Raw genomic sequence first — 13644 nt, 5'->3', positions numbered from 1 at the left:
ATGAATAGGAAACCACTCCTGATATCACGATGGGGTTGGTAAGCTGCAGCAGACAAGTTGGCATACAAATTTGCGCTACATTATCTCTCTCAGAACTCTGTTGAATTCAATCTTAAGGTGAAAACCAAAAAAACAACAGAAGTAAAACCAGTGGATGTGGTAGGGTAGTGGTTAAGTGGCTGATTGGCAACCTCACAGTCATGAATTCAAGACCAGCTGGCAGACAAGAGTGTCTTTAGGCGGCAAATTCTGGTTGCACACCGTTTGTTAGAGGTGTCTGTCCATCCTGCAAGAGGGACCCCTTCCTCTGTGACTCTTTCTGAGGTTTCTTCCATCTTATTCTTTTTTTCCCCTCTGTTAAAAGTTTTTTTTTTCCATCAACTTGGCAAGTTTCTGAAGATTCTGAGGAAAAAGTCAGAATTTGGGGGAAATAATCGATTCTGATTTTAAAAAAGGCAGAATTTGGGGAATGAAAGTCGATTGACATGTTAAAGTTCAACACAGAAGGTATACCACTGCTTGCCAGCAAATGCCGCTTCTGACTGGCATATGCCACTTCTGACTGGCATATGCCACTTCTTGCCACTTGTTCAGGATTGATATGCTGTTGATGAATAGGAAACCACTCCTGATATCACGATGGGGTTGGTAAGCTGCAGCAGACAAGTTGGCATACAAATTTGCGCTACATTATCTCTCTCAGAACTCTGTTGAATTCAATCTTAAGGTGAAAACCAAAAAAACAACAGAAGTAAAACCAGTGGATGTGGTAGGGTAGTGGTTAAGTGGCTGATTGGCAACCTCACAGTCATGAATTCAAGACCAGCTGGCAGACAAGAGTGTCTTTAGGCGGCAAATTCTGGTTGCACACCGTTTGTTAGAGGTGTCTGTCCATCCTGCAAGAGGGACCCCTTCCTCTGTGACTCTTTCTGAGGTTTCTTCCATCTTATTCTTTTTTTCCCCTCTGTTAAAAGTTTTTTTTTTCCATCAACTTGGCAAGTTTCTGAAGATTCTGAGGAAAAAGTCAGAATTTGGGGGAAATAATCGATTCTGATTTTAAAAAAGGCAGAATTTGGGGAATGAAAGTCGATTGACATGTTAAAGTTCAACACAGAAGGTATACCACTGCTTGCCAGCAAATGCCGCTTCTGACTGGCATATGCCACTTCTGACTGGCATATGCCACTTCTTGCCACTTGTTCAGGATTGATATGCTGTTGATGAATAGGAAACCACTCCTGATATCACGATGGGGTTGGTAAGCTGCAGCAGACAAGTTGGCATACAAATTGGTTTTGATTTCACAAGTTTAATTTGTGAAAAAACACATGGAAAAACAAAAACAAAAAACACGAAAACTTTTTTCTCCACTTTGTATGAAACCAAGTATGAAGCTTGGAAAAAATGTTGTTTTCACACAAAAAAAACATTTCAAGGAGGAAAAATGTCTCCAAATTTTTTTTCACTCCCTCAAATGTTCTTTTTCACTTAGTTTCACAAAAAATTGTCCTGAAAAAATTCTGTAGAATTTATTTTTTTAACGTGATTTCCCCCCCCCCCCCCCCCCCCCCTAAAAAGTATTTTTTTCATTGTTTTCTCCTTTTTTTTTCTACTGAAAGAATTTCTCATGACACTATTTAGAATTTGTTTGTTCATGTGTGAAACTGGGTGGAAAAGAAATTTGCTCCTGAAATTTTTGCTCCTGAACCACTAGTTTTCATCCATAAAAAAATGTTTTCCTTTGGGGAAACATGAAAATTTTCACTTGGTTTCAAACTTGGAAAAAACTTTTTTTTCTTGGAAAAACAGAACTTTATTTTGCCTGCCAAACTTTTGTTTTCTCCTTAAGTATTTTTAAATTATTGACTTGATTTCACATGAAAAAAAAAACAAACCCTTCTGAAAAAAAACCCCCCAGAATTTCTCCAGAGATGTTTTCTCCTTGAAATGTTTTTTTTCCACTTGGCTTTTCTTTTTTCCATGTCTGAAAGTTTTTTTCCCACTCAGTTTCACAATTCTCTAGAAAAAAATTTCAGGCTAAATTTTCTTTTTTTCTCGTGTGAAATCAAGTCAATCAAAAAACAAACGAAACAAAAAAAAACAGCCATTTCTTTTCTGAAATTTTCACACATCCAAAAAAAAAACAAAAAAAAAGTTTGAAACTGAGTGAAAAGGAGACTTAAAAAGTGAGAAAATAATCTTTACTTGGCCTTCAGGGCTTCCATAATTAAAAAAAAAAACGGTCAGGAGCAATTTTTTTTTCGCCTGGCTTCACACAAAACATTTTTTTTTCTACTGAAATCTTTTTCTCACAGTTTCACACATTCTGGAGAATTTTTTTGTGAAAAAAAAAAAAATTCAGGGGAAAATAGTTTTGAAAAAAATAATTTCTCCATCAAAATTTTTTTAGGAGAATTTTTGCGTGTGAACAAACATCCTCCGGGTTTTTTTCCGCACTTGAAAGGAAAACTTCTCCAGAAAAAATATTCAGGACAATTTTCCTTTTTCTCATTTGAAATCAAGTCAGTCAGGAGAAAACAAAATGTGTGAAAGTGTGAAACCGAGAGGAACAAAAGATTTTCAGGAGACTAAGAAAAAGAAGAAAAATTTTTCACGCTGGGATTTTCACGTGAACTAAAAATTGTAAATTTTAAGCTCTTTAAAAATGACCATTTTTAATAATCACAGGTGGTGACTTGTTGAGTAAATCTAACCTGGATTTAAGAAATACTCAGGTCATGAGTCAGGAAGTCAAGGTCATTTCCAAAAGACTTAAATATTTTTCCTTTGCCAGCAATAAAGTTCAGTGAGAAGTACCAGATCCTTTATTTATTTTGTTGGCTGGAAGTTGTTTGATTTCAATATATTTGATTAAAAAAAATACTGGCTTTGTGAAACGAAAAACATGAATTAAAAACCCTTCCTCTGTTTCTTGACATTTCGGGGATGTGTCGTCACTCGACAGCAGCAGTGTTGAACACTTTGTGTCCGGGGAACAGCACCACTTTTAAAGTGGACACTGCTAACACACATGTTCAACAGATTGTGACTAATCAGGAAACTTTTCAGTCCTTGTGCCCTTTTGTTCCTTCATAAAGTCCAGACTGACCGTGTGCAGCGGTGACTCAGGTTGGGTAAACTGTCCCCGGAGTTATTGACCAGTTTTGGAGGATCAATAAAAGTGTGGGAGGACGTCGGCTCACAGGCAGAGAGGGGATAAATACTCGGTCCAGTGAGTTTTCAGGGACAGACAGAGGAGTGAAGGCACACTGAAGACCAACGACAATTTGAGAAGAGGAACTTTATCGACGGTCGACGATGAGGACGCTGCTGTTGCTGTATCTGTGTGCGTACGCCGCCCGGGCGAGTGATGTTCTGGAATATGATGACTATGATGTGAGTGTGTTGGTCGAGTTTCTAAAGATTTGTTTACTTATATCAGACCAAATGAATGTGAATACAGTATGACCCACAAAACACCTGGAAAATGTTTTATACTTACAGAAATATACAGTTTGTTCCTTAACATAACATTTTATTTTATTCAAGTTTCACATCAAATATCAGAGTTTTCAGATTGTGTGAGTAGATATGAAGCTTTCACACAACAAGCCCGAGAGAAAAGACGGATTCATTCACAAACATTGTCTTCCACAGGACACCAACAGTTCACCTGCAGGCAACGGGACGGTATGTAGAATGTGCTTAAATCATCCGTTTCATGTATTTTCATATGTTGTCACGTATTTCCTTCATCACATTTAAAAAAAAAAATTGTTTCCCCCCAGGGGACCATAGATGTTCGAGGTCACCGTCCATCAGTGAGAGGCGGAGACGTCTACAGTAACAACCGCTATTCCCCGCCTCCAATCGGTGGCCGCGGCAGGTACATAAACACACATATACATGAGAAAGGAGTACAAATCATCAAACTAAACTAATCCACGATAACAATATTATATCTGTAGAAATGGAAAAAAATGCTAGCAATCAAATCCATCTTTAACTTTGTTTACTGGATGTTTCGTTTGTTAAATAACTCAAAATAGAAATATAAGGAGAACAACAGAAGAACAGATGAACTCATTAACAAAGTTTGCCGAAGACGATGGCTGGATTATTAACACCATATCAATATTTATTTTTTTAATGTCACAGTTAGTGAATATTGCGACACGCCTGATTGAACACATTAAAAATGTTGACCAAGTTTTATGTCAATAAAAGTTCAACGATGACCTTCGTGCCCCGGGGACCACGAACATCCAGACGAGATGTTATGACAATCCATAAAACAATGTTCTAAAACATGCGCAGTGTGATTATTACATTAAACATTAAACCTTTAAAAAAGACAAACAACATAAAACAAAGTGGTCGTCAGAAATCAGAGTTACATGTCGGTGAAACGTCTCTTCCTGTTCGTCCAGGTATCGCGGCCGCCCCACCCCCGCTCCCGTCGGACGACCACAGGAGCAGGAGAAGCAGGAGCAGCCGGAGTCCGGAGGATGCACGCACGCCTCAGAGGAGATGGTAGGAGGACACAGGAGGAACTGAACATTTGTTTAACATGTTTCAGAACAGCGACTATAAACTCCAGACGTTACGTTAGAGCAGAAGTTCATGGACCCGTTTCTTCCAGTTGGTTTGAGTTCATTTCAGGGCCATCATTATTTTGGTCGAGGTTATTGTTGTGTGATGATGCATGATGGAGTTTTTCTGTCCAACAGGGTGTTCTGTGTCCTAACGGCTGCGAGCTGAAGACTGCCCTGCTGAAGCAAGAGAGGAACGTCAAGACGGTAAACATAGTTTTATGTGAAAAAAATCCAAAAACAAATTGAATCCTCGTCACATTATTGAGGAAACATTGCAGTTGACTAATTATTGCTGCCTACACTCCTCACAGAGCATCAATGACCTGAAGCCGAAGGTGGATGAACTGTCCAGATCCACAAACAACGTCTTCAACTACGTCAACAGCATCTCCACCTCCCTGAGGGAGAGGCAGAGGCTCTTCGACGGTGAGAAGTTTTCTTTCATTCATTCAGAGAAAACAATTTAGACAACACAAAAAAATGGATCATCGGATTTTTTTCTTTCTCACTTTCTCTCTGGGTTTCAGTAAATACTCACGAATCTGCCAATAAAAACATTTCTACAGAGTCACTGAGGGGCAAGCAAGAAAAAGTTTTTGGTTTTTTTTCATCTGAAAATAAATTCTCCTGAAAATTTGTTTTTTCACTCATTTTTTTTATTTTTGTGCAAAAAAATTGTAGAATTTTTGTTTTTGAAAATGAATCATCAGGAAAATGATAATTAAATTTCTCCTGAAAATGTTGCCTCATTCAGTTTTACACATGAAATTCTACTGAAAAAACTTTGACATATGATTTTTTTTCTTTCTCCTAAAATGTCTTTTTCGCTCGTTTTCAGACATGAAAAAAAAAGTTTCCCTAAAAGAAAAAAATCTTCTGATAATTTTTAATATTTCTCCTGAAATTTTGTTTTTTAACTCCGTTCCACACATAATAAAAAATTGATTCTATATAAAAAAAATTTTAAAAAAAATTCTCCTGAAATAAGACAGAAAACTCCAGATTGACAAAAATGATCCCGGCAAAATTTTTTGTTTTCCACCAGTTCTCAAGTCAAAAGAACATTTTTTAGATCACATTAGAAAATGGATCACCAGAACAAAAAGTCTTCTCTTGCCTCTCAGAGCTTCCGTATTTATCCGCAGATAAACCAAACAGAGTTATTGTGCACTGTAAACATTTAGAAAGAGTTAAAATCTTCCCCTTTGGACGTCCTTTAAGTTTCATCTCTGTCTGCATGTCCTCCTCCTCTCAGACAACGGCAGGGCGGTCAGTCAGTACACCGATCGGGTGGAGGAGCAGCACGTCTTCATCAAGGAGACAGTCGACACCGTTTTCCCCTCCAACATCAGAGTGCTGCAGGTAAATAAGAGCAGACACGAGTCTGTAGGAGAAAACTTTCTGTCAAGTTAAATTAAAAATGTTTTCCCTAATCAGCCACACGGAAACTAAACTTCCTTTTCAAAGACATTTACTCATTAAAAATGTTTCCTTATTCATAAAAGGTCATCAAGCATCACAAATGTATCTCAGAAACCAAAAGTCATTTATACAACACACAAACAAAACCAATGGTCTCACTAGAATCAAGTACATCCCGCCTTAAATGTGACGTACTATGTGTCCTGGCTGCAGGGCGTCCTGGACAAGGTCAGGCAGAAGATCCAGAGGCTGGAGAAGGCCATCCAGGCCCAGAGGGAGGAGTGCAAGGAACCCTGCAAGACCAAATGTCCCATACCAGTCGTGTCTGGTGAGTGCGTCGCCCCCTAGTGGCTGCATTGTTTGGGTATTACAAAAGGCTCACAGTCAACATAATCTGTCTCAGTTTAATAGAATAGACGCCAAATAACTTGTTTTAACGATAACTATAGCGAGTTTCAAGCAAGTTAAACCCAAAAAATGCAATGAGTGATAGCGTGAGGTAAAGCAACTAAAACAAGGGTGAAACTCGATACCTAGAGACTTAAAGTTTTCAGGACTTGTGATGAATCTTACACACACGAACATTTTTCATGCCAATCCAACATTTTTAGTAAAAGTTATGCCCAAAAAACACCAAATGTTACAGGGTAAGATCAAGAAAACAAGAACGATTAATACTCTGCATCAATCACAGTACATATAGATGTATCTTTCATACAAATCTATATGTACAGAAGTTTTCCTCTGTTGAACTGTTCACCTGTGGGATTCAGGTAAGGAGTGTGAGGAGATCTACCGTCGTGGAGGAAGAGACTCCCAGATGTACATGGTCCAGCCCGACACCTTTTACCCTCCATACAAGGTCTTCTGTGATCAGACCAGCCAGAACGGAGGTGAGAATAAAACAAAGAATTAGGAATATTTAGTTAGTTTTTATTGTACATGATATAAATGATAGAGGTCTCAGTGTTTTCAAGAGAACGTCTTCTATTTTCCCAGGATGGCTTCTCATCCAGAGCAGGCTTGACGGCAGCGTCGACTTCGGCCGACGCTGGGACGAATACCGACGCGGTTTTGGCAACGTCGCCTTCGATGCCGGCAAGGGTCACTGCGAGACTCCAGGTAAGACTTTCAAAATATGAAACAAGAGTCAAGTGTTGAAGTTACTATGGTTTGTGGTTGACTTGCGTACCTTTGTCATGCGACAGGTGAATACTGGCTGGGTAATGACCGCATTAGTCAGCTGACCAAGATGGGCCCCACTGAGGTTCTCATTGAGATGCAGGACTGGACCGGAGCCAAGGTGAGGATTCTGTTTACTGCAGAAACTATTATTTGATCAAGAGAAAAGCATTATTTTGATAATCGAGTTCAGGCAAAATAAAAACTCAAACATTCTAGTATTTCTTTATCAGGTCTTCATGTGTTTTGCTTGTAGGAAAATTTTAATTCCTCAATTATTCCTCAATAAACAGGCCAATAAATACCTATAGAAATAAATGATTGACAGATTTTTGACCAATCTGATGTCAAACATCACTGAATCAAGGCCTTTTTTGATTCAATCTGACCTTATTGATTTTAATACAAATAAGAACATTAGAATTTGTAATTGAATCATGCAGAAGCCACATAATTAGCATTGAGGAGAATTCCAGCTCTTAAACATTGCGAAGACACAAACTGTCACATGAAATATTTTACTGATGTCTCAGTTCGAGATGAAACTCAAATGTTTTCTGCGTTTAGGTCCACGCCCAGTACAGTCAGTTCACCATCCAATCAGAGACGTCCAACTACGTGCTAGCCGTGGCCGATTATTCCGGTACTGCTGGTAACTGTTTCCTGGACGGATCTTTGGAGCTCTACGGTGAAAACCGCACCATGACGATTCACAACGGCATGATGTTCAGCACCTACGACAGAGACAACGACAACTGGTGAGAGAAGTTATCCCCGTTTAAAGACGACTTTGAGTTACTTCAATTATTTAAATGTGCACTACGTAAGAATGTTGTTTATCTGTAGCTACTGTTAGTTTGTTAGCTCAGTTAGCAGTGCAGCTACCCAGTCTGTGTTTACGTTTTTTTATACATTTTAAAAAACATGTCTCTGTCCCTGAACCAGGACCCCTGGCGATCCATCCAAACAGTGCTCCAAGGAGGACGGAGGTGGCTGGTGGTACAATCGCTGCCACTCGGCCAATCCCAACGGTCGATACTACATGAGCGGAGCCTACACCAAACAGATGGCCAAGCACGGCACTGACGACGGCGTGGTGTGGATGAACTGGAAGGGCAGCTGGTATTCTCTCAAGGCCATCAGCATGAAGATCCGGCCTTACTTCCCCCCCAGCAAATAATGTCTGAGCAAGTCGACGCACACGTAACACAGTCAGGAAACCGCCAAAATAAAAGTATTTTACCAGTAACCTTTATGTCGATGGACATTTACACATGATTATAAAAGGGTTTGGACATGTGTTGTGAAAGTGAAAAAGAACCAAAATCTGTCTCAAAAATGTGCAACACTAACAAAATAAAGAAAACAGGAGATGTTTTAACGTCAGATAAACTTGTCATGTCTACTGATAAAGAGAAAAATCGTACTGGTTGTGAGCGAATGAGCTGTGATCTGTCCTTTCTTGTAACGTGTGACGTCTTCAGTGTGCTCCGACAGGATGAGTTGATGCCAACTGTCCTCCGCTACTCAATAAACACATTGAGGAACCTACTTTCTGTCTGGTCTGGTTGTTCTTTCACTGTTTCAATGCATAAAGTACAGTCATCTGCAAAAGAAGTATGAACTTACCACAGTAGTGCTGATCAATACAAGTGAAATGATCTTTTAAAGGAAACAGATTTAAATTTTCTGATAAGAAACACAAGAAATACAGAATAAGGGCTCTGAGAGGCTACAAACTTGTGCAAAATGGTTATTTATTAACTGATATGTGAACCACAAGATTACAGAAAAAACAGGCAGCACCTTAAATGCATCCAGAAATTCACTGTACAGCATGAAAGTAATTGTTTCTGTGCATTAAAGTTGCTATTTGTAAGAAACTTTTTTTAGTCTCATTCTCAACTCATCAAATAATGACGCTCTGGGATTGTGGGACGGGTCGGCCGCCATCCCAAAGAGTCAACTTTTCTTACAAGTAGCACCTTTAAGGAAATAAATACCGATAAATAACGAAAAAGGGAAAAGAGAGGAGTGTGCCCTCGAGGACGGAGGTAAAAGGAGCTTTTGGCAACTTGCAGAACCAGACAATTTCAGAACAGTACCCATAAATCCACTGGGCCCGCCTCGCCGCAGCCGTTCCACCAGGCTGTGCCACGGCACATAAACGCATCTCTGCAACATCAGGCAGGCGTGATGCACCACTTCTGAAACGCTCCCAGTGGGATATGAAGCCGCGTGGAGGATGTTGCACACGGCAGGTAACAAAGACGTGCTCAGTGAAAGTTAAGACTTGATCCTGGTAAAGATTAAAGTCGATCACAAAGCATTTCAGCCCTTAAGAGAGCTCCGCAGGTGAACATCTGTTACGAATCGGGAGGAAGACTTTTAGAGGACTTTTAACAGTCTTAAGCAGAGGAGATAATGGTGAAAAAGAATAAGAGGAACGAGAAATATTGTCTGGACACTGAATGACAGTGACTTAATGAAACTGACACCTCGGACAAGTGTCTGCACAGCAGGGCTGAGTACACAACAGGGGATTGAATGTAATTAATGGAAAAAAAATCGTGTGACACCGCACCTTTCACTAAAAAATTGAATATATCAACGTCTAAAAAACGCTCAAGAAACATGACACTTGGTGCAAGAGAGGATGGCACACCAGGTGCAGCCATCTTAGTGTGATCGGCCTCACAGTATGCACAATCCAACACCGTGGTGTTACACACCTTCAATCAGAAAGAAAAACAATTACATATATTGGAAAAGTCCTTTCAAAGCCAAATTAAGAAGTGCTTTTGAAAAGAAAAAGACACACCAAACCCTTTCATTCCAGCTCCACAGGATCAAGAGCCTCCACATCTGCAGCCTCGGCCAGCAGCTCTTCCAGAACCACCTCATTCTGCTCAATGTCCTCAAACTGGGTCAACAGTTCTCTCCGGACCGTCGGGATGGTTTTATACTCGGAGGACGGTGGCAGGTCTGAGTCTACAGGCTGCAGCTTGATATGTGGGATGTCTCCAAGAGGCGTAGCTGCCTTCATCCTCTGGTTGAGAGTCTTGTCCATCTGGTCCATGTCAGTTCGGAACGCTTGATGGCTCTGATGATCAACGCTGAACGGTAACGCCGACCGGCAGGACCCGGAGCAGGCTCGCAGCTTCATGTCAATGTCCACCTGGTAACGTAAGCAACAAGCAGTCGACACAACGTTAGCATGCAGTGCTATTTAAACATGGTCCATAGTGGAAGTGCATTTAGGGCACTAAATCCAAGTCCTTTTTAAATTTAATTTCAGAAGAATTTCATTTTTTTTCCCGTAATGTAATGAGAATTTTTATTTTTTTATTTTTTCATGGGTAACATTAAGTAAAAAAAAAAAAAAAAAAAGTTGAGCAGGGGAGAAAAAGAAAAATACGTCTGACACCGAATGGAAAAATATTTTTTTTTGTTGAATGTTTAATGTTTAATGTGTGAAACTGATTAAGAAAAAAAATAGTGTGAAGCGAGTGTACCAAGTGAGTCAGGAGACATTTTGGTTATTTATTTCATGCGTGACAAAAAAAAAAAGGATTTTTTTTTCTTGTGTGAAACCAAGTGAAAAAAAAAAAACTTTACAGGGGGAAAAGACAAAAAAAATGTTTTAACCCAAATGGAAAAAAACTTCAGGAGAAAAAGTTTTTTATTCATGTGTGACACAGAAAAGATTTTAGAAAATTGGAGAATTTTTTTTCCGGAAGGGGGAAAAAACAATTGTGTGTGAAACAAAGTGAAAAAAAAGTTTCCGGAGGGAGCAAAGAAAAAAAAATTTAAAGTGAAAAAAAAAAATCTTGAGAAAGTCTTTTTTGTTTTTCATGTGTAAAACGAGTTTTTAAAATAGGTTTCCAAAGAGGAAAAAAAAAAAAGTGAAACCAAGTGAAAACTTTTCTTTTCAGGAGCTTGTTTTTTATGCATGGCCCTGACTAAAAAAAGTTTTATTGAGGGGGAATAGAAAAAAAAAATTGAAACCGGGTGAAAAAAAAATAGTTGGAGATTGTTCTCTGGAAAAAAAAAAATTCACACATGAAAAAAATAAGTTTTCTGCTGAAATGTTTTGTTTGAGACACCGAGGAAAAAAACTTTCTGGAGGGGGAAAAAAATATTGAAATGTTTTTGATTATGTGTGAAACCTGTGAAAAAAAGACAAATGCCTGCCTCAAACAAAAACAGTAAAGTTGCAGGCAGTAAAACCAAAACAATGAGCTGAAAGAGGCTAAAACACTCCACAGAACTGACGGGAATATTGTCATCGCAAGCACCATCTTCCATATTACATGTGGTGATTTGATGTGTTGGTAATAAAACAAAGAGAACGGATTAGTGCAGCTTTAAGGATTTAAAATAAACAACACTATAGACCCTTTTGACGTTGAATGAACCTCTCGTCACGCCTCACCTCAGTGCGATACAAGTCCTCCAGTTGTTTCTGGGCGTTGCGGCGCAGCTCGTCGAGTTCCTGCGACAGCCTGAACGACCGTTTCTGTAGTGACGTGAGATTCTTGGCCAATCCTTCCGCTTGTTCTACGAACTTCAGCTCTGAAGCTGCAGACAAATATTCAATTATTGTATTTTGTCCAGCGAACCAAATCAAACACAGTCAGCGAGTCACAGTCAGTCTTACTGTATCTGTTGACTATGACTCGTCGGTTGTAGCTGTAGATGTGCGTCATCGCCTTCATGGACTTCTCAGTCACGTCTTCATACGTCTTTGCTGTCTCACACACCTTCGCCAGCTTTCTCTCCACCTCGCTTTCCATCTTTGAGATCAAACCCTGGAGTCTGCAGCCAGACGGGCATTTAGAGACCTTTGGAGAACATGAGGGTTTACAAGAACGTCCGAGAGAATTAACCAGCAGCTTTGGAGATCAATAACCATAAATATACTGCGACAGATGAAACTATGTTGTTCTCTCTCCTGTGTTTGTGACTTAAGAACTGTTGAAAGAAGTTTTGCCCAGATAATCTTTCTAATTTCCTGAAAAAAAAAAAAAAAAATCTATGAAAACACATGAAAAATAAATAAATAAATAAATAAAAGATTCATGTTTGATTCAATTTCTTTCACAATAATTTTTTTCCCTCTTTCTTTTCAGGTTATTTGTGTTTTGTTGACAGTTTTTTTATGTTTGTGCTTGTTTTTAGATACTCACCTATAAATATGTAATACTTTTTTGACAACTGCCCCATGTTGTGAAAAAAAAAAAATTCACACAATGTTTTTTTCTCCTGAAAAGATGTTTTCACTCAGATTCCCAAAAGAAAAAAAAACAACTTTCTCCTAAAAAAAGAAAAAAATTCTCTAGGAATTGTGTTGAAGTGTGTTTTTGTAAAAAAAAATCTCTTGACAGAAAGTTCTCCTGAAAAATGAAAAACTCCTGAGCGACTGAGCAATTTAGTGCTTTGGAGGACATTAAAGCAGTTATTTATATTAAGCGATAAATCAAAAATAGTGCGATATCATTTAGATGCCATGCTGCTCAGCCCGACAGAGTTTCATATGGAATATAAAGTGCAGCTGTGTGTCTTACCCAGTCATCATCTGAACACAGAGGGACGTCTTTTTTCCCTCGGCATTGTTGCTTTTTGTACGTTTTCCTGCGAGGCTGTTTGCCATCTTGATGCTGCTGCTTCAGCCTCACACACACTGCAGACAGACAAACACAAGCAGGACTGTGGGTCGGTTCAGCTTCAGCTGAGGTACAGTTCAAACACCATGTTGCAAAGATAAAATGTGACCTGCAGCGGTGTTTGTATTCTGTCACTGCTCTGAAGTTCAGATTGTTTTTAATGATTTCATCTCCTACTTTTGATGTTTGTTTCATTTTTTGGTACTTTTCTCACATCAACTGTGATTTTTCCTCAGTGAAAAGATCAAACTGCCTTTAAACAAAACTCGATTACCAACTGGGCAAACTGAATGAACACTTTATGTAGAAATTGTCCGTATTAATTTAATCTAACCAGACTTATTTAGTTTATTCACATCGACTCAACATGATAGAAAAACATTGCATTAACTGAGACACTTGTGTAACGAAATTAGATGAAAAATTATTTTTGAGTGTTGGAAAACTGAGGACATTTCTGAAAAGTTGGCAGATTTTAAGAAAATGAGCAGCTTTGTGAATCGTGAGGACGTTTGAGAAATGAAAGGTAGGTAATAGGTAAGATTTTATTTATTGTTTGTGATAGTGAGAACAAACTGAGAGCATTTCTGAAGAAGGGTTATTTGGGGTATGTGAGGACCTTTACGTAAAATTGTAAAAGAAGAACATAAAACTGTTGATACATGAAAGAAATAACATTTGTTTTCAATTTGACTTTTAAATTGAAAACAAATGTTATTTCCTTCATGTATCAACAGTTTTATGTTCTTATGTTTGACAATGTTCGGAGTTCATGCAGA

General features: G+C 38.8%; 2 protein-coding genes across 2 annotated transcripts; one reads left to right on the top strand and one right to left on the bottom strand.

The window, feature by feature from the left end:
- Positions 1-3208: 3208 nt before the first annotated feature.
- fgb (fibrinogen beta chain) lies at positions 3209-8750 on the top strand. Its single transcript, XM_073475400.1, has 13 exons — positions 3209-3396; positions 3658-3690; positions 3789-3886; positions 4431-4533; positions 4731-4799; positions 4907-5021; positions 5851-5957; positions 6231-6345; positions 6791-6910; positions 7017-7139; positions 7226-7320; positions 7767-7957; positions 8145-8750. Exons 1-13 carry the CDS (start codon positions 3319-3321, stop codon positions 8377-8379), a joined length of 1482 nt encoding a protein of 493 aa, XP_073331501.1. The 5' UTR covers positions 3209-3318; the 3' UTR covers positions 8380-8750.
- A 189-nt stretch (positions 8751-8939) lies between these two features.
- On the bottom strand, positions 8940-13531 carry LOC141003921 (fibrinogen alpha chain). Its single transcript, XM_073475401.1, has 4 exons — positions 12767-13531; positions 11860-12043; positions 11635-11780; positions 8940-10377 (listed from the first exon to the last, which is right to left on the bottom strand). The coding sequence occupies exons 1-4, from the start codon at positions 13058-13060 to the stop codon at positions 10030-10032; spliced, it is 972 nt and encodes a 323-aa protein (XP_073331502.1). The 5' UTR covers positions 13061-13531; the 3' UTR covers positions 8940-10029.
- Between the last annotated feature and the right edge of the window lie 113 nt (positions 13532-13644).

The sequence above is a fragment of the Pagrus major genome, chromosome 10, assembly GCF_040436345.1.
Source record: "Pagrus major chromosome 10, Pma_NU_1.0".
NCBI lineage: Eukaryota > Metazoa > Chordata > Actinopteri > Spariformes > Sparidae > Pagrus > Pagrus major.
This window is presented reverse-complemented; position numbering and strand designations above follow the sequence as displayed.